The sequence below is a fragment of the Dicentrarchus labrax genome, unplaced genomic scaffold, assembly GCF_905237075.1.
Source record: "Dicentrarchus labrax unplaced genomic scaffold, dlabrax2021, whole genome shotgun sequence".
Classification (NCBI taxonomy): domain Eukaryota; kingdom Metazoa; phylum Chordata; class Actinopteri; family Moronidae; genus Dicentrarchus; species Dicentrarchus labrax.
In genome coordinates, this window is record NW_026136706.1 from 14714600 (window position 1) to 14736768 (window position 22169).

At 38.5% G+C, this 22169-nt stretch overlaps 1 protein-coding gene across 3 annotated transcripts in view; it reads right to left on the bottom strand.

The window, feature by feature from the left end:
• The window catches only part of LOC127365234 (potassium voltage-gated channel subfamily H member 7-like), a 38908-nt gene extending 24495 nt beyond the window's left edge, over positions 1–14413 (bottom strand). Inside the window, exons 1-3 of one of the 3 annotated variants that reach the window (XM_051403120.1) lie at positions 13420–13988; positions 12820–13050; positions 4009–4164 (exon numbers count right to left, since the gene is read on the bottom strand). In XM_051403120.1, coding sequence (XP_051259080.1) covers positions 4009–4164; positions 12820–13050; positions 13420–13495 — 463 coding nt within the window. In that variant the 5' untranslated portion in view covers positions 13496–13988. Of the gene's footprint in view, positions 1–4008; positions 4165–12819; positions 13051–13419 lie in introns of all 3 variants that reach the window. The other 2 variants (XM_051403121.1, XM_051403122.1) reach the window with 2 other exon arrangements.
• Positions 14414–22169: the final 7756 nt, after the last annotated feature.

The following is a 22169-nucleotide window of genomic DNA, read 5'->3' on the forward strand; positions in this document are numbered from 1 at the left end:
ACTGCTGAGATTTAAGATTTGCTCTCTCATATTGGGCCATATTGGGTTTGTTCACTGGTTGTTTTGTCTCACTGATTTATGGGTCTGTACCCAGTATATTATATATACTGTCAATGGTCTGTACATTTCTGCTTGAACACACCTTTTTCACAGCAGCCATTTTGACATGAAATAGTCGGGTAAACACAGGTGTTACCAATTAAACTAATTAAGGTACCGTTCCATTCAGGTCAAACAGAGTCAGGGTGCTGCTATCGTGCATGTTGATTTACTGAAAAGACTCTGCTACACTAAATGAAACAAAACTTGAATTAGTATCAATGGTAATGCCTATTACATGTCAAAATGGCTGCTGTGAAAAAGGGTCTATTAGATTGTGTATAAACATCGTTGTGCTTATATCTGGGTGTATGGTCATTAGGGTGGACTGGATTTGCTGGGTTTGGGTTTGTAAAACTCAGGGATGCTGTGTTTATGGAAGATCCTCTTTAGTTTCATGGACACTCCACCTATGCATAGAATGACTGTTATTTAATCTTTTTATTTTAAGTTTTTTTCACTAGATCTTGCTTAAAGCTTTCCTAAAAAAAAGGCTCACTAGCAGCTTACAGTGCTGTCCTGGCATCTCTTCTGAGGTGTTAAAAAGATTTAAAAGCAATTCACACCCTAATTCATGGGATTGACTCACACATAGGCTAACTGTCATGTGATTTTAACAACTTATGTGGCCAGAAAGACTCTTGTGTGACTTAAGTGCAAATGATCTAAAGAGGTTTACCTACTTGGCACTCCATACTAGAGAGTGGACTGATTAAATCTCTTGGTTCAGTGATGAAATGTCTTCCGGAATAAAACAGCAACTCCTGGAAATGATAAAGTACTTCCAAATACGCTATTACCTGGATGACTGAGAATGCTTTACAAGGGGGGTTGATTTATCCTAATACTTAAGAAGACATGTTGACCTATTCTCCCCAAAATAAATGTGTGTTCTTGTTACTGGGAGTGTAAATGGGCGAAGATGAAAATCAGCACCAGCATTGTATTCTGCTGGAAAACAGGGGATTGTTGCAATTTGAGCTGAGAGTGAGTTGCTACTTCAAGGGAAGGAGTTGTTCACAAGTGAGGGCAAGATGGAGTGTAAGATTAACAGGACGATCGATGTGGCAATGATGTGGACTTTATATGGGACTGTTGAAAAGTGGAGCTGAATATGAAGAAGAAGTTCTTGTTTTACCAGCTGACTTATGTTCCAGCCGTCAGCCATACTCATGAGCTGTGGGTAGTATTCAAGACAATTAGATTGTATAGGCAGTCACTTTCCAATGACTTTCCTTCACAGGGTGTCTGGGCTTGCCCTTAGGGATAGGATGAGGAGAGAGCTTGGAGTGGACCTTCTGATCCTTTGAATCTTTGAGTATTGAAAGAAAATAGCTTGGCTGGGCCTCTATCCTGAATGTTCATTGATTCTAATGGAGTTTCAGGCAACCACTGACAAGATTGTAAATGTCAGATTTCTATATTTACTCTCTGGCTTAAATATGTTTCTTCCACAACAGCATCTAGTTAGTTCTTACTGATATGTATAATTAACCCATTCAGGAGTCGCTGCAGTAAAAGCATAATTTCCACTGCGTGCAGCAGCAATTACATAGCTGGAATATCACTCAGTATGAAATTAGAGTTAAATAATTAAAAGAGAGTAAACATAGTGATGGGGAACCTTTATAATTAAAGTTTTAACTGAAAGTAAATTGTATTGTACAATGTATGATATGCATCCTGTTGTGTACTGAACAGTAAAAATAAGTTTCTGTGCACTGAACAGTGTATCTTTGTGCTGAGTAATTTCTAACTATTGTCTCTAGTTTTGGTCCTCGAAGGCATGTTGAGGTTGCTGAATGGTGTGTTCTAGATGGCAGCTGAGGGAAAGAGGGATTACTCTCTTCCAGGCTCAATATTGTGCTAGTTGACACCTGCAGGCTTATTGCCTGCTGTCAGCACCGGATCATAATTAGCCCTCCAATGTCCAAAAATCACTTTTTACAGGCTGCCACACTAAAATGTATGGCTAGGCTTTTTGGAAATGTTTTCCTTATCATTTCAGGTAAAATGCTAAATAAACAACTTTGAAAGAGCTGATGTAGAGGTTTGTCCTATTTAGTTCTGTCACTCTACTTTAAAGGCCTGATAACCTGAAAGTAATTAAATTTTTAAAGCTGCCAGTGCCAATTTTTTGTGTCGAGTTATGGTCTAAATGCTGTTAAATACTACTAATAAATGTATTTGCTGTACGCATCTGAAGAAATACGAAATATGTGGTGTGGACAATATGAAAGACAATATGTTGTGATATGTGATATAGTAAAAACATCAAATAATTATATTGCAGTTACTTAAACCGACGTTGAGAATGTGATATGATTCCCAGTTAGTGTGGTATTGATAGTTTTTACATCACAAATTTTATTTTCACTGAAAAAAATATTAAAATCATGATGACGGGGTCTGTACCAAACAGGTTTTCTTAAAACTGGAGAACAAGATTTGTATACCAGGGCATCTCTTCAGACTAGAGTACTTCATTATAATTCTGTTTTCTCACATATTTTACTTTTATCAAAGAATTACATTTTCTGCGATTTGCATATTGCTTTTGGCCATATTGCAATTCTGAATCAAACCAAATATAGCTTAAAATAACACTTTTATTCCCTGGTGTCATGTAAGGACCAAAGACAATGGTAACGTCATACTTTATGTGTGATGTGTTCATGTAGTCAAGACTCTGTAATGTAAAGTCACATCATATGTTTATCTGGCCCATCTACCCACAGGTCCCCCTGCTGAAGCACTGTCACAAGCAATCAGCTCTGATTAGCAATGCTAGCAACGGACACAGGAACTCACTCACACATAAGCAGATACACACATGAATGCACGCGCGTGCACACACATATGCATGCATGCACACACTTAAATACACACATACACACACAGTACAGCAGAAGCCTAATGCCAGTGCCTTGGAGGAATTCATGCTGAGTGAAGTGGATAGCTGAGCTCCAGTCAGAGAAGAGATGCTGAGTGCCTCCAATCAGGGAGGAGCTGGAATGTCTCATTGACATTTACACCTACTGACACACATCACACATAAAAAAATAAGGGGGGCAGTACATGCATGTAGTGTAAGTGTATGCTGCTCTCCCAAAAAGACATAGAACAGACATAACGATTAAGAATTAAACATATTTCACAAGATAAGCTTACGTAAGCATACCACTCAAACTGCATTGTACTGGCAAACTGCACACTATTTTGGAAACATGATTGGAGGTTACACTGAGCATATCAACCAATCAAAATCTCTAATGCTTAATTTCTTAATTTCTAGAGGCTATTTTATATAATTATCTCAATTGCAGCCATCCACTTATGCAACCGCCCTTTGTTAAAGGAGTGAGAAATTAGTTGTTTTTACCTACTACAAGGACATTTTGACTCGTTATGAAACAGTCTCAATTTAATACTGATGCCTCTTTATGACCTACACAAGCACAAGAGACCATCAGAGAGAAGATTGGCTGTTTGTAGATAGCCACTGGGTCGTGATCCTCTTGAAATAAATGAAATGAGGGGGTAGAAACGCTACCGCTTTTATCCACAAGGACCACCAGAATCAACACAAAATGAAAGGTCCTTGTTGCTGCTCGAAGGAATGGTGCCATCTCACAAAATGTGCAGGTTTAATTTGAAAAAAAAAAATTTGATTAAAATGTAACAAATGCATGACAGATGCAATTCCATGCGTATGCACTATGTCATGATTTGTTTTGCCTACAAAATACTGGCGTAGAATAACTTTCTACATAAAACAATTAAGAAAAGGAAACAAAAAAAATACCCTGCCAACAAAGACTAAAATAGTCCCTTTTTTTTGCTACATAGAAATGCTTTTTAGGTACTTTTATATCATAGTAAGGAAAGAATGTAATATCAAATACTCACTTTGGTCTGACTTTGTAGGGGATGTTGGGCTTATCTTCTCTGTGGAGTTGTCACTCTCCTCATCCACGACATAATCAAAATTTAAGATAAACATCATCACCACGCCCTCCTCATTTTTCACTGGGATTATATGCGTGGTACACTGAAAGTCGGACCCTGAAATAGAAACAGTGTCAGAAAGTGTCAAAAAGAAAAAGAATCATACATTATCCTTCTGCCTGTAATCTTTAAACCGGTTAGTATGTCCCCAGATGTCTTTATTCAACCTAAAACTATACAAAAAAACATTATGCTCAAACAAAATGTATCAACTTGGAGTACTATCACAATCAGACAAGTCATTGTGGAAACCAATATTTAGAATGTTAATTAAACAGAAAAATAAAAAATGACTAACACCTCTCTCTGCTTTTACATGAATGTTGGGAAAACTGAGGAGAAGTTGATCCGATTTAAAGGTCAAGTCTTGCATGTCAGAACAAATGAAATAGTTGGGATACAATAAGTAATCCTGGGGGTTAAACAAAGTATATGTGTGCGCTCATGTGTGTTGCATGTCTATGTGAGCCCACTCAGATGCACCACTTGTATTTTAATGAGAAATACACTGCATGAAAATGACAAAGCTTGCAGAAATTGGACAAATATAATGCAAGAGCCACAGTACGATGCAGACAGCAGGGTTTAGTAGAATAAATCAAACAGGCAGGACAGATTACAGCCAATTTAGAGGATTGCAATGTGCTCATAGGAATAATGACCAGAACAGTGAATCATGTGGGGCACTGGAGCAGCAAACAATCTGTGATCTAAACTTAGTCTTGAGCCAAGAATACCTCAGTTTCTCAACTGCATTGGTTCTAGCTGTGTTAGTGAAAGCTATTGATGCCTGCGGCCACAACTGCTCACCAATGAAACCTTCTACTCACTGGACCCTAAACAGCAGCACAAGAGCTACTATACAGCTGGGGTGACATACAATATCACAGTGACCATCTCTGGTATGGGAGAAAGCTGTTTGATGTTTTTCCTATCTCTGAAATTACTCAAATTCTCAGAACTTAATGAAAAACCACATCACATATTTTCCAAAAAAGTTCAATTATTAAAAAAAACCAAAAAAAAAACCAATAGTGATATTTCTTGTCTAGCCCATAAAATCAAAATGTCTTACATGCTAATTGTCCCTTTGTCTTCCTATGTAGGTCTGTCTGTCTTTTTGTCTGGCTTGTTGTGTTGCTCCTACTCACAGAGGACACATATTACCAGTGTTCACTGTAATCTCCGCAGGGCTCACAGACACCCTGCCAGCAGCATTCATTAGCAGTAGACTTGCTGTCTGACTAAATATAACAAGCTCGGTCTGCCTCAACATGCCAGAGTTCTGTTGGAAGGTTTTCTGCATCAAAACTCCCAGAAGTAATGCTGCACTGTCACCACTGACAATATGATAATGTGATTTTAATTAAATGGAAAACATAAGAATGGACAGTATTTGAGATTACTTTGAGAATACAGGTAGAATTCAATGTTACTGTATTGGACTGTACGGTAGTGCAAACGCTTGTGTGTGTGCTGTATGTGGATAATGAGACCAGCGGGTGTGCACTCCACACCCATCTTGTCTGGTGTCATGGGTGCCTGGTTATGTTATGTTGTAAAGTAGAAGAGCGGTGCTTAGAGGGCTGGGGAACTGTGAGTCCTCCCCAGAAAATCCCTTTTTCATAAAAAGCACTTTCCTGCATTTCCCAGAAAGCCTTCACTTAATTCTACATTGTCCCTTCTATAAAAGGAAACGTTTTTGGTTCTGACTTTGATCTGTTTGATTCAACAGTATGCTTATTTTTCACAGTGAAGGAGAAACTAAGTGAGCGAGAGAGTTATTCACTATCGACTTTTAACAATCTGATAAATCCTGCAGGAATTAAATTTGTTAGTGATAAATCCTTAAAATGTTTCCTCCAAAAATGTGTACTTATTGATGTTATTTTTGGGCCATTTTTTCCTTTATTCAGAAGTCAACACTGGAGTGGTGACAGGGAAATTAAGGGAGTGATTATTATTATCATTAATGATCATCATCTAATGTCAGATTTCTAACCACATATTCTTTATTCTTTTTCAACCAAAATGTGAATATGATATAGTTATATAGTTGGTGTGAGTTTTCAATATATTGGGAACAGTATGTCTAAGTAGATTGAGATACTGTACCTCCACCTTTCTAACAAGCCACTCAAGAGAAGAAATTATATGTTGAAGCATATTACATTTTTGTAGTTTTCAAATCCCATGTTTTTAAACATTATTAAATATTTAGACTTCCCTGTCTGATACATCATCAGCCTCATGTAGAGCAGAAGTGAGTTGTTTATATGTAGATATGAAAAAATTATGTCTTTTTACTCCATTGTCAGTACACTTGATCAAAATTTTGCTGCCTGCCAAAGGTTTTAAGTTTTGCGAAAGCAGCAATAACCTGTGTACTAAATGCAGTATTAGGGGTCCCCTGCTACATGGTTGTATGCTTACGTGTAAATATATGCATTCTCTAAAACATATTTCTTTCTTGACAGAGTATTTTAGAAAATGTAAGACATTTGTAAGGAAATGCAAAATGTGAATAAAATGCTGAATAAATGATAAAGTAATTATCATTGATAAAGCCAACACCAAAATCACCCATCTGTAAAAGGAAAGAAATAGGAGTAATACGCTGAACATCTATACTAATGTCTCTGTGGACAGCCAAGATGGTAAATTCAGCAGAAACATTTCTGGGCTTGAGTTTTCCTCACCAGATGGGGAAACAATGGTCATGCTTAAAGGCTAAACCATGGGGGTCTCTTCTCATCTGGTATCCTGCTGAATGTCACCTCTACCAAAATGGATCAAAGGAAAGCTTCTTTATAACTGCTATTTTAAATCAGCAGACTGGGAAGCTCTAAATTTGATCTGACGATATATTCTTATCACTGCGTTCTTTATTATTCTGTAAACTTGCATATTTGCCCTCAGTGCTCTTACCCTGCAAAAGGAACTATTTGCGAATAAAACAGGGAGAGCTTTTCTTCCCTCCACCCAAAATCAGTGGCAGTAAGCCATGTGATCAGCAGAGCTTCTCATGACCTGAAGAAAGACTCACTTATTGATTGGGAACAACTGTGTTATTCATCTTCTTTATGACCTTCAACAAAGGTTAAGAGACTAATGAAGGTCTTTTGTTGGGGAAAATGATGTGAACCCAAATGATCACCCTTTGATGTGATTTTTTCCTCCTTATATATAATTATTCAACAAAATCTTAATTGTTTTATCCAGTGAAAATACTGATTCATCATATAGTACCACGTAAAAATCATAGTGTCTAAACCATAAGTCATTACCAAACATTTTGTGATGTGAATACAATTAAAATCAATCTTTACATTTTAAGTTAAACTCAAGCCATTGAATACTATGTGAATAAAAACTGAATTCAGATGGAAGAGATCCCACTTTCTAAATCTGCGATGCTACTCTCTGTTGACTGACAACTTGCCTTGGCAGACATGACTTCTCAGCTGAAGTGTCAAGATGAACAAAACCGTCAGACAGTTTTATGAGAAGCTATGGTCTTTTCCAGATTCACTGTGAAATAATACTGGATTTATGAAAATACATTTTTCTTAAAAAAAAACAACAGAATAGAAACTGACGATGTAAACAACATGCACTGGAGATACAAACACTCAACAGGGAATACACTGATTCATCTCCAGTGTGTGTTTTATTTTTAATCATCAATTGCATGGCATTTTAAACTCATTCAAGTTGTGCTTTCAAGTGAGTAAAGTGTGCCTCATCTTGTTTGTATGTTTCATGCCCCTCATTATGGCAGACTCCTCAACCCACCTTTGGATTTTTTGAACGGGTATACTCTTTGTACAGTACTAGTCTTACTTTGTACAAACTAGTGTTTGACAAGCATACACTGCAACGTAGGGGGGAAAAAAGCACATGGTAATGAAAAAACTTCAATTTGACAATGCATACAACTCATTAAATCAAATTAAATCAAGCGATTAAATCTAACATTGTAACAGCTTTGCTCTTAGACTGTGAAAAATGGGGACTCATCTGGGAAATTAGGAAACACATTCACTAATTTGGCAGAACATACATGGAATAAAGAAAAGCACAGCAAATATACAGAACTGAGTTATTACACAAAATTCGTGAATGTGTCTTTTCTTGTACCATATAGCAGGCTCTGTCATATGAACACAAATAAGCTGTGGTGTACAGTATGCGTGCTACCGAAGACTGCTGACCGTTTTGGTTTTAGGCTATCCAACGTTCCTATTCTCTTGCAACACTCAAATCAGCACAACAATACTGTCCAAACATAGCCATAGCTGCTGGACATGGTTAACATCATTGACAGTGAGAGCAGTTTGTGCCAGTGTGTGTCCATTAATTCCCTGACCTTTATATAGAGTGTTTCCCTGCTAGCCAAGAAATGTTATTTACACCTGCTTGAATGAATGGACAGTGTATTAAGACTAGCTCCCTTTTCATGATGGAAATTTCATTACTCTAGATTCTATTTCCATCATCAATTATTAAAACATTGCTGCTTAATCAAGTGATCCTTTGGCCACTCTTACAATGACTCACAGGTCAAACAGAGTTGTGATGAAAGTATAAGATGTCTTGAAGATACATAAATATATAGTAGAAGTGTTTATGTAGTAGTACGAGTACTGCTATACACATTTTAAAATCTTATCTCAAAATAAGAGAAGCTATTTCTTATTTGAACCCCGTTTTTTAAATTTGATGTATTGAGGATTCGTATTAATCTGCATAAGCTGATCTACTTCAGGGGGAAACATGAGTAATATTGTTGAGCGCTGATTTTTGTTGTTATATCTTCCTACCAATGTACTATCCACAACTGCAGCTTTTAAACAGTACAGCCCCAGACTACTGCCTGGTAGTAAGTCTTGTATAATGAAATCTGACATGTTTCTCGTTTAAGGCTATTCTGCTTAAGCCAATACGCAATGTTACTGGGGTATAGCCAATCGGGACTAGGGCATGTTGGGAGAGGCCATGCAAGCTAACCCTTTGTTTAGAGTCCTTGGGTCTTGTGGCAATATCTCGCCTCAGCGAGACCGCTGTAAGCTACGCAGCATGGCCTAATTTCATCTTCAATCAGTGTCTCCAGAGCCATCAGGGATAACTAGCAGCTCTTGCTCAAACTATATTTCATTTTTGTTTATCAATTCATGATATTTTGCTCTGTGATCCTTTAGTCTGTTAAATTTGGCACAAATGTTTGCTGGATTGAAAGCAATGGATGGTACAACTTGCACTTAGCATACAGTAAGATGATTAAGAGAAAAACACAGATGGTATGGAGAGGAATATTAGATTACCACCTCCAGTACAAGCATCCCATGAGTTAAAAATAGTCTGTGGATGAACATTCCTATCCAATGCAAAGTGAGACCTGTATTGTTATAATGTTCAAAGATCCATCAGCTCCTCCTTTACCAATAAACTTGTTTCACATCTTAATTATGATCAGCAATGTTACCAAACCATGCATTACGTAAAGAAATATGTTCCTGTAATGGATGTGATATACATATCTTCTCTTTGAGATGGAAAGTTTCACTGTGTGCTTTTTAATTTGCTACATCTACTTGGAAAAGCTTCAACAAATGAAACCTGATGAGGAAAGCTCTGTATGTGTTTCACTTCATACTGCAAGACATCAAAGAGGGCTAAGCATGATGAAAAATGGATGTGCTCTTTTGAAGGGTAGTCATCCAAGTGTCCTGCAGCACACCTTGTGCCTTGTGCACTGTAGACACTCCGCGTCCCCCTGTCGTCTCGCTCCCCTGCCACTAAACCCTCAGCGGGGGAACGCGGCCCTTCAGTCCCCTCGGTGGGGAGTCACCTATGAAACCCTGCACCCACGCATACCACATGTCCCGGATCATTCAGCACGGTTAGCTAAGCTGCCGCTGTTATGTAGCCATTATCCATTTAACTTCTCTCTGCACGGTGTCAGCTTCCTTTTGTTAACACTCATTCAGGTACAAAGTATTATTACACCCCGTGGAATAGGATAGCTTTGCAAAGCCATCAGGGGAAAGCATTTAACTCATTGATTATGTATCCTCGTTGGAGGAAGACTGCGCGTGTGGTATCTCTTCTCACAACCTGTCTTGGTTGTTCACATAGAGGGGAACACAAAATTAAAAAAAGAAAAAGGCCCCTGTGCTGAAGGCCTTTGCTGTGCTCCCATGGTCCCCTTTGTTCCACTACTTTTAATTTCGAAGCATACGCATAAGCAGCTTAACTTTATGCCTTTTCAGTGAAAGGAGCCAAAGCTTTGTTGCTCCTGATGTCACACGGCTTCCTCAAATCCTGACCTTCCTTTTTTTCCCCCAAGATCTCCCACAGCAGTTATTGATGGACAAAAACAAACTATACTATGTCACACACTGCACATCATAATTCAACCAATATTTAGACTGAACAGGGAGAAAGAGAAACAGGGAATACCGGTAACATATCTGAGCTAAAGCTGGTTTATTATATGTTTTTTTTTTAAACATTCCTTTGTGATTTGTGACGTACAGCCAGTGCATGCAACATGGAAGGGGTTTAATACAAAGGATTAAATGATTTGCATGAGGGTTGATAACTTGAAATACAGTTCGGAGGGAAGACATTGAATACTTCCACTTTCCACCCATCAGCTTCATTTTGAAGAGCGACTTGAATCAATATGGCCGTCGCTCTAAAGGATGCCATGAATCTTTCATTCCCCTATAGCAGTGGGAGCGTGTGTATTGTGTCCTCCATATCAGTTTAATGCATTTACTCTGTAAGCTGCTCATTCCCAGTCACAGCACTGTCAGCCCTGACATCTTTATTCATGAGCACACACGCTCACTGTAAATTCCTCCGAGGAGTATTAAGAGTTGTGTCTTGAAGCCGTGATGCACACCGGGGAGGATTGTGAAGAGACAGAGAGAAACGGTTATGTTTGAAGGTTTCTGTAGCTCCCATCCACCATACTTTAGACATTACATGGACACATGCAATTTCAATGGAGCACAGCACATGCGAATAAGATGGGAGGATGGGAAGCTAAATGAAAGTTAAAATCCCGCTTGTCAAAAAGCAAGCTGTTCCTGCTCTCACAAACAGACCCTTGAGTGTTTTGTGTAATTGTCTTGCAGGTTTCTGAAACAATCTATTTTAACAGTGTAGCAGCTGGCTCTTGGTTTCTTCCTGATTAGCAAAAAAACAAAGCAAAAAAAAAAAAAAACCCAGCCTTGGCTGATGGCTGCTGATGGTAGATTAAACATGTATCCATGGCCTAGAATCTAATCAAACTCACAATGAAAAATTAAAGCCCTGGCTCCTTATGATTAAATAAAACATCACGTCTCGTTTTTTCCAGTAGGGACTCCTCATATACTGCTGTTGCTTCTGTACATGCCTTGGAAGTTATTACAGAGTAAATAATAGGAATTCAAAGCACCTATATCACACCAATGTTGGCCTCTGTTGGTGTAAACACTGGCACAAAATGAATATAAAAAAGCATGTTCTTGTGCTATTCTGTAACAGGAGTACTGTTGGCTTGACTCTGTACAGCTATGTCATGCTGACCATAAAAACCTCATGTGAGAGCATGGCAGGAGGTGGTCAATCCGGGGATTTATGCCACTGAGCGGTAACATCGTATTAATTCCCTCTGACTCAGGATTGCTGTCTCTGCAGTGCACCATTCATACCAGGACATAGGATTGGCCAAAAATGAATGACAAACACCGGTCCAGCTTTAAAAGGAGAGCATTTTTATGCAAAGCTGGCAAAGCTGTAGCCTATCACATGTACAGCAATTTTACAGATAAGCGGATTGATCCACCGTCTGCTAAATCTGCTGTACACCTTTGCTGCAAACCACAAAATGGCTGAATGAATCATGGATCTTCATATACACAGCAAGTGTATTTTATTTGACAAGTGTAAAGCCATAAGACATAAAGAATAATAAACTTTAAAAGGACCGCATGTGAGCTCTGTCTCTACACCACCATCTCTCACTCTGTCCATCAAAACACAAAAACTGTGCATCATGTTACCAACCGACATAGCACCTACTGCTGTTTCTATTTCTGTGTTAAAATCAAAACTAAGAAGAGGGGCACAGCATAATTTTGGCAACCACACTTTTTCTTTTGTGTCACACCAGGCACATGATGCTATGAATCAAAGCAGGTGGCAAAAAGATTTCAATGTGTTGTGTTTTCAATACATTCTCACATGGAGACTGTCACATTGACTATTATACCTCCTTTGTAATGTATACAACCAAACATTATGACAGTACTATGATAGAATATTCACACCACAACCATTTTCTAATGTGTTATTGTTTAGATGTGGATATGAAATGGAGCAATGTGTTTTTCTTAGAATAATATTTTGGTTTTGGACTGTCTTATGAAATCTTTATTCATAACCCCTCTGGATGCATGAGGGGGATCAAAGTTATGTGGATCTCTTTACTTTCACATCAATACCTGCATAAACTTGACTGCTCTTTCTGTTTTCCTCTATCAGGGTTAAAGTCTGAAGCACATCTTGTAACTGACTCAGGCTGGTTAGTAACAGACTGACAGGCCACATCAAGAAGTAGACATAGTGAAGAGCTGCAGAAGGTGCTTTTTCGGGAGCAAAAAAAGAACCAGGAGTTGCTGTGAAAAGCCACACTTTAGTGCCAGGACACTGACTCACCATCCTTCCGGTAGTAGGTGATCTCCACCTTGCGCTCCTCGGACCCGAGCACAGCCTGGGACACCTGGCTGATGGCCTCTTTGTCGGTCAGGTCACCGTGGAGGAAGTCACAGGTGCATGGCTTCTGCATGATGTCCGGTCTCGAGAAGCCCGTCATCTCGCAAAAGCCATCGTTGCAGTATATGATTGCACAGTTCTCCACCCTGGCATTGGCTATCAAGAATTTGCGGTCTGTAGGAAAAAAGAAGAAAAAGTATGCACTGTGTACTTGCGTGTTGTGGCACAGCTTCCCCCAGAACTTGCACCATGGTTTCACCTCACAAATAGAACCAATCATCAATTAAGTTGATTAAGTTCACTGGCACTGTATAGAAAATAAGCAACCTACTAATGATTCTGTTCACCGAACTTCATTCAAAAAACTCAACAATTCAGTCTTTTGATTTTTTTTTAAGGAAGAAAGTCATCCTAACATGTTTTTCTATGCAATTTTATCCCAAGATAAACTTAATTTTTTGTCGTCATTTTACTTTGTCAAATCATTTACTTTATAGCATTGTCTCTCTCGTACCAGAAATTGCACATCAAGAAGATACTTACTCTGACCCTCGAATTTCCGAATAATTAATCCAAGGAATGTGTTTTGTGGCGCAACGTGACCTCTTCTTACAGGCATGTTTATACACAGAATATCCCACGATTTCCCGTTGAAAAAAAGAAAAAGCGCCTTTACAAGTAAATCCCGAAGTTACAGATGTTGGCTCTTCGTGCCGTTTCCTTCATCACAGACCATAGCCGACGCGATCGCTCTCTTCCCACTTCAAATGACCTTCCCACTTCGCCGAGGAGTTCTTTAGCCTGCTTGTATGCCGGAGCATGTAAATGTCTCCTCGCCGAAACGCACGGAATCGGGGAGGATTGCTGGAGTTACATTCAGTTCGCAAAGCATTTCGCTGTTGAGGATGGGTGCGATCCTGACGTCCTCTGTGGTGGTGTGTTTGGGCGCATGCAGCGGACAGTGGTTGATATGCCAAAGGGAGTGACGTTGCTCCCAGGGGGCTTAGTTCCCTTCCACCTCGGGTAAGGATAACGGGTAAGGATAAGTCCCAGCCTTGTGCACTGAGCATTATCGGAATATGCGCACATTTGGAATGTATGCCTTATAATATGCTGTGTATTACAGGATCCTTTAAGGAAAGACTGATAAAGTACAGTATACATACAATGAAGGGGTACTTCTTGTGTGGTTTCCTGCTATAAAAGCGCTGGTTATAACCAGTAATATACATATATCTGTAATTTTACTCTATTTTCACACAGTGCTTTAATATAGTACTATACCATACAAAAAAAGGATGCAGAAACTTGTTCTTTAGTTTTGCTTTTCTGGTTACTGAGTTCAGTATGTGTCTAAGCACACTGGTAAATGTAAGGATATTCTTATAATATATATGTGATATTGAATACTTAATATAATATTCAAATATTTGCTTTCTTGCCTAGCTCACTATTTAACATATCTCATTACAAAAAAAGTGTGAAAATAATTAAATTTATGGTTTTACCGGGTGTGGTGGACTATTTCTTGGCCGGCAGCAGTGAGTTGGTCACTCTTGTTGGTCCCCTTATAGCTGTTAGTAGGCGGGGTTTGTTACCCATTGATAGAGGCAGGCTAGATGTTTCCTCCGTTTCCAGTGTTTATGCTAGGCTAAGCTAACTGGCTGTTAGTTAGACAGACATGTCAATCTTCTCATCTAACTGTCAGCAAGAATGCTAATACGCTTATTTCTTAAAAAAATAATTTCATCTCATAATGGGTCAATTACAAATCAATGGAATTTTTTTTTTATCTAATATTTATAATTATAATAACGATTCATTAATTAAATAAATATTAAGATTATACATATTATAAACATTTATATAGGCCTACATAAATATGAATACATCTTATGTAAAGACATTACTAGCAATGGCAATACTGTTTTACTGTTTTATTTTGAAGGCAAGTTTAGGTTAGCTCATACATAATGTGCTGAACATTAGGACCAGCTGCTTATGTTTGATGGCCATTGTTATATGAAAATGATTAAACTACCATCTGTAGCATTTATGCATGAATCATTTGGTGATCAGAGATTTAAACACCCTCCCACAGCTTAAAGTAATGTGTTAAAGTAAAAATCAGTTTCGGTATCAGAAATGTTCTGTGCCTCCTTCTGAATGTTTTTAAAGAATATTTCTGTGAACACGCTATACAAGTTCTACACAGATTGTCCAAACAAATCCATCCAAGGTCCTGTACATACACCTATAGTACACTGTTTTCCATTTGTTACCTGAAACAGCCTTTTCTCAGGGCTGCGTGGGAGGGTACAGACTGTACTTGATTGGCATTTCCCCCACTCTCCTGTTAGTTTTGTTACACCTGCAAGGGCAGCACACAAATTACAAAATCACACCGTAACAGTTCATTATACATGTAGTTTGATGACGTCATAGTGTTGATGACCCAGCTTCAACCCAAGCAGAGGTCTATTCAGTCTGAATGACTGAAAAACGGTTCAGGTATATGACTACCAAGAGTTCCTTAAAGTTGCTGTCTATGGTGCTGAAGAGGATGATGATGGATCCAGGTGATGATGGAAAACCTGATTATATTTATATCTGGCAAATGTGGGCTGAAATCTTTCAGCACCAATCATCTTTTTCTAAAACTGTGCAGAGAAGATTTTGCAAAGCAACAAGTCTAGAGCTCAGGCATGAAGTGTTTTCTTAGCAGGCCGACTTGAATTAAAGATTTAAACTAGTGCTCAGTTTAGATGGTTCAGACTTGTCGTCACTGTAGCACTGATGCGTCATCCCTGTGAATCACATAAATATAAAATCCAGTTTTCAGTGGTGGCTTTAGCTTAGTCCAGCATTCACTGTTTTTCGAGTACTGCATTGGTACACCAACTTAGGAGAAAAATACATACAATAGCTTTTAGTGGCTCTTGTCCTTCAGGCTGAGCTACTATGGAGCATCAATTCAGTCTTCTGAGCTTGTGTGCTGGAATCAACTGCCCACAGTTTTATATGGGGACATGATGCGAGTTGCAGACTGAACCAAAATATCTGGTGGTCTAAAACACAGACTGGCAGACTGGACTGTTGATTCTCAGTGATATAAGCAGGACTAGCAACACTCTAAAATTACAGCCAATCATTTGATTCAAGGCTATATATAAAATATTACTTTTTTGATGGAAGCGTATGCACAATGTTTAATGTAGGGCACTAAAAGTTGTAATAAATGTTGTTAGGCACCCACTTAGTCATTTTACTGGATGAATCGATTAGATTTTACAGTCACACTGTGCAGGTAGCCAAGTTTTGGGACTGTTTTTTCTTGACTTGTCAAACAAGTCTATATAAGTAATAGCAAAATCTATACTATCCCATAATACATGAAAGGTAGAATATGTTAAAGCATTTCTTGAGAACATTTTTACTGTCATTTCACCTAGTGGTTTCCCTACAATTTTAGTATGTATGAATACACTAGGCACTGAGTAGTTACAATACAATACTTGCGTAACTTGAGACACATTTAGAGTTGGATTTTTTTTATTCATGAAATGGGTTGCATACTGTATGTTTGGCAGTTTTTTTTTTTGTGTTGGGGATCCTACATATATATGTGTATATGTTTCCACACAACTTTCCAGAAAGTGAGCATGAGGTGAGTTTGACTGAGTCGCTGTCCATGGTGCTGCAGTTTCAGTACCACTCTGTGTATCCTCTGGGAGGTTGGGAAAAGCTGGTAAAGTTCACTGATGTGCAATTGCCTGTTTGCAGTCAAACAAACATAAACAAACACACTTTCTCTCCAAATTATTTTTTGTCTGTCATTCATGGAATTTCCATGAATGGGTGCTTGTAAACCAGAGAAATAAAAGTTCAGCTAATCTGTGAAAACACCCAGGTGGTGAAAAAATGAAAATGTATGCTTCATGCAAAACAGCCTTTAAACATCTGTCTCAGTATTTCAGCTCGAGCCCATCTGGCCAATTCAAACTGAGAGAACACATTGAATGAATGCAACCATACAAACATGATTATTCCCAGAGATCATACATATTTCATAAATATCAAGATGACTTGCGTATTTAATTTGAATCTAACTGTCACTTTAGTTAAAGCACTATTGTTCAGTATTTTCAATACATAATTAACCTTTTTTTGTCTTATTCTCTTTTTTTCAGTTTTATTATTGGCCTACATTCAGAAGATTGGGGCAAGAGCTTCTGCCACCATCTGTTCTCCTATTTTGCACTGCTCTAGGAAAAAGTTTACTTTAGAAGTCAGCTTAGATAGCAATTTTGTGACTTTTCAAGAACCAAGATCCTCTTGTAGTGTTTTCTCCTCCTGTACCCATAAACGCAGAGCTCCCCAGGCCACAGTGCTAGGTCTGCTGTGTTTTATTAAATCACTGCTGCATTAAGCCAATCTACAGCTGGTATCCATTTCTCACAACACAGCTACAGTTGAACCTCTCAGAGGTCGGCCATTACTCAATAACAATTAAGTTAGAAAATCATGACTTCTGTTTTTTCTGTTGTTTGTTGAGCTTTGCATCTTAGGACGAAAGTTCAGGTGATTGATGGTCCATTCTGGGACCCGGAGTCCAAACTATTACTTACAGTGTTATGAGTTATGCGAGAAATATCATTGTTGTATGTATCTCAGTTTTAGAAACATACTTGATTAATACTGACATATATGCTGACCGGTAAAAGCAAAGGGTAGCAATGGGTGGGTGAGGGGTGATGCTTACTGAGAGGTGAACACAAGGGAAACAATATCCCATGGAGAGCTGTGTGCCCTTGGGTGAGGATATACTGGAGTGCTCTCTCATCTCACAGTGCATCTGCACCATGCATGTGAGTTACACTTGAAATAAAGATATCTTATTCTGCCAGAGCTACGTTTCTGTCTTCAATAGCTCACGTAACTGAGACAAAAAGAACAGATGTTAACAAAGAGATTCTAATTCTTTAGCTAGCTTTCGTTAGCTACGATTTTAAGATTTTACCATGTGCTGAATTTTAAGTGGTTTGCGAGTGTTAAAAGAATTATACTGTATGATGTAATGTCCAGTAGCAGCATTAAATACTTTATCTGAAATGACAGTTGTGCAATTTACTGTAAAGAGGATACAAGTTGGGATCAGCAATCTGATGAAAAGACAACACTCTACTCAACTATGCGGAGTGAAAGTGAGTGAAACCCCAAACCCATACCACACAGGTCTTATTATGATGATGTTAAAAGAACATTTACTCTAATGGTTGTGTGCTGCCAGATCTTTTATCTACAAATGGTGCAAATCAAACAAGGTGCTCGGATACATTAAGTCTTCCATCAGTGATAGGTAGTAGTGACTGTGACTGAGTAAGATGATGACATCCATCACTCTGTGGCTCAAGGACTAGTAATTGGTCTGTCGTGTTACAATACTTTCAGCTGTGAGTGATTCCAAAAGGTAGGACGATGCTTTAGTGAAGAAGGAGAACCCAGATTCAAACTTACGTGCCAGAAAACATCCATCTTTTGAGCAGCAAAGTGAATGTCGACCTGCTCCAGCAGAGATTGTAATTTCTCAGCTGAGCTCAACTATGTGGAAACATAATTTCTGCATCATCCTTGTGTCATATTGCATTACATTGCACCACATTTCACCCGAAAATAAATCATGGGATATGTTTCTGTACAGTAAAACGTACAGCTTCAAATCACTCCAGCACTTAGCTTTCTGGATACTGTATGGTTGTTTTGAAGATCATGCCGCCATTCATTCATTCGGTCATCCATTCATTCATTCCACATAATCTCTGAGAATTCAGAGCAATTTGAAAAACAGCTGCAGCCACAGCAGTATCCACTGTCCAGAGCCTAATCCAGGTCTCACGGCAGTATAGCTCTCTCTGCCTGTCTCTCTCTTTTCCTCTCCCTCACCCCTTCTACTCTCTCCACTACTGTGGCCCATACACAAACACCCGTGGAGCACAGTTGCAGGGCTTACTCATTGTCCATATAAACCATTATGGCTCTGTCTCTGAGAATAATCCACTAGTGCAAAACACTAGAGTGCTATTGCTGCTTTTGCTGCTGTGCCTTACCCCATATGCCACTGCACACATTCTCCACCATCTGCCGTCAATGAGAAAAAAAAAAAAAAATAGAGAAAAAAAATGGAAAAAGGGCCACCCTGCGCTTTTGGCTTAGTATGTGAATTCACAATATCATTTAATCTGCCAGAGGTCAGAGCTTTTTAACCACTCACATAGGGTGAAAATGTGCTTTTAGAAAGGGTTTGTCAAAATTACATGGAAATATGTAAAACATTAAAATAAAACATCAACTGTTCTTTTTTTCATTTTCTCATGGTGCCTCTGGGTGCAACGATTGTTTTGAACCACCTTGTATCACATGTTTACATTTGCAGGGTCAGAAATACTGCAGCATCTGTCCCTTGTGTCACTAGTGTGAGGGAACTAGTGCAGAGCCCAGTGTCAATGCAGCTGCAGACTCTCTAGGCACAAGCACCTTATGTTGTCACCCACAAATAGGCTACAAAGTCATCTGACAATGAAGTGTCACTTGCCTTTGTCCAGGCTGTGACTGCTGATTCATCACCAAGCCAGGCATCTTCTTTAGGTCATCCATTGTTGTTTATCAGACTAACAGGGGAAGGAGAATTAGTCCTGATACATAAAGCTTACACAAATCCTGCTAAAGGAAACTACAGATTACATTGGAGCATCCAGCAAATAAACATATAGGAAATATTAGTTCCAGTTAAGGATAATTTCTCTCAACAAAAGATAATGAGGATCAGAACTGACATTAATTGATTATCTTCTTTCACACTTTGAAATGATTAGACTGCATGTAAAAAAAAAAAAACACTTTTTGACATTAAAGCATTTCATCTTTTCCTAATAGCAGGAGTTTCCACCGAGGTCATCACCAGTATCCTTTTTTTCCTCCAGTGGAAATAGCTCTCCAGGCTAGCTAAACATCATTATAGATCATTTATTCAGGGCAGTGTAATGCTAGATGACATGCAAAGGGCACGGTCGCTGGACTTTTCCCAGTAATGGTTTACCTTTATGGATAATTAAATGTCGCCAATTAAAATCTGACGCTGACTAAAAGAACGCTTTTCCAAATCACTTTGTTGACCTTCTGATCCGACTGCAGATTAATAATTTAAGAGCAAATAGACAGCCACTGCTGCATATCTTCTGGCTACTGCCGCTACAATCGGAGGAACAAACAAAAACACATCTTTTAGATGTGAAAAGTTAGAAGAATTTAAAGCCATAAATATTTTAGAAAGGCTAACTAATTTGCTGCGTTAATACATTTATATTAATAGCATTTGTGTTGACAGCAGATACTGATGGTAAGTATGAAGATGTCTCTGCTACTCTGGAGCTTCTCACTCTGTTTTCTGCTGAGTAGATTAATGTCGACAGAATAATAGGAAATATGTCCGTAGTCAGAAAACGACCCCTCTCACAACTTAAAATATCAAATCATCAACAGTAGTATATCCTTAAAGGACACAGCGACAGCATCCTCGCTGGATCTCTGTGAGAGACTTGTAAAACAAATGTCATCAAGATGTGGAAAATCTCCAGCTATTGCCGCCCTCTTGGCAAGTTTTAGGAGGAGCAGTTCATTACCACTGTTGTCAAAGGGCTGGCAGGGCTCAATGAAGTGATTACCTCATTTCAGTTATCCCTCTGTGATCAGAGGTTACCATGGAAACTGGTGTGCCCCAGTCAATGTGCCACTTCCCCTCTCCCCCTGGTAATGTTGGGTTTTCAGTGTCGTCCTTATTAATGTTTTGATCATAACTGAGCTGTGCTTGTGAATTACAGTAAGTGAACACGGTATTATAAAATACACATACATATTTTGAGCAACGGGTTGAGCTGGCTAAAATATAAACAGTATAAATATGACTGACAGAGCTTTAAGTCCATTCAGTATTACAAAATGTCACCTTTTATGTCACTGTGTACTTGATAACAGTAGTTTGAGGCTATGTATTATGTTTAGTCTGTAGGCAGAGAAAAGCCCCATCTCTTCCTTCTCTGTCTGCTTGGCAGAGCACAAGAGGGACTCTCACTATAAGCAGTCTGACTCCACAGCCAGAGGGCAGCCAATAAAAAAATTTATTTCTCAACACCCAAACTAACTAACTAACTAACTAACTAACTAACTAACTAACTAACTAACTAACTAACTAACTAACTAACTAACACAGATGTCATCATGCATCACACAGATCTAATTCAAACCTTACACTGAACCTCTATGATAATTTTCCTTCACCTATAAGCCAGAAATGCTTAAAAATTAATATTAAAATACTAGTAATAAGAGTACTTCTTATAAAGTTTAGATTCATAGTCCATACAGATATTAACACAGGCAGCTACATGAATGCATTTCCACTATGCAGCCACCACACAAGCAAATGTTTGTTGTATATGTAACTATCATGAATCACCGGGGGGGGGGCTTGAACCTTTGAATTATGCTTATCAGCTTTTTTCCTCAAAGGAGAAACATTTGTTTTTATACAGCCTGTCAACGCATCTTTTAATGGTTATTCCCTTGTGCTATACTGTACTTCTCTCTGATCTTCCCCATCATCCAGTCTGGTATCAGTGATGCAGATGCAGTTATATGTAAAATTTGTCCAAGGAAAGATGAGGAAGAGCTCGGGGTGCATGTCACTCACAGCCTTCACCATTTTGAATGCATGCATATATATATATAGTCAAATATGTTTAAGTAGAATTCAATTAAAAGAGCACCTGTTCCATGTAATACAATCTAATGCAATAGCCGTACATTTTATGTTGTGTTGGTTTTATTCTACTATAATTTCTAAGGCAGATATTGTTGTATTTATTGTATTTCAATTTTTTAATTATTAATTTATAAATATCCGGTTACTAAAAACAGCCGCCTGTGACGGCCCCCACCTGTCACTCAAAGCAGACATTATATGCATAACTTTAAAGGTTCGGTGTGTAACATTTAGAAGGATCTATTGGCAGAAATGGAATATAATATTCATAGGTATGTATTCATTATATTGGTGTATATTCACCTAAAAACAAGAGTTGTTATGTATTTGTTGTCTTATAATGAGATGTTTATATCAACAGATGCCATGGGCTGCCATGTTGAACTACCATGTTGGTAGATTTGGTAAGATTTAAATGGCTGAGTTATATAAAATCGTTTCCACACCTGTAAGTGGCAAAAACAAGCACTTTTAG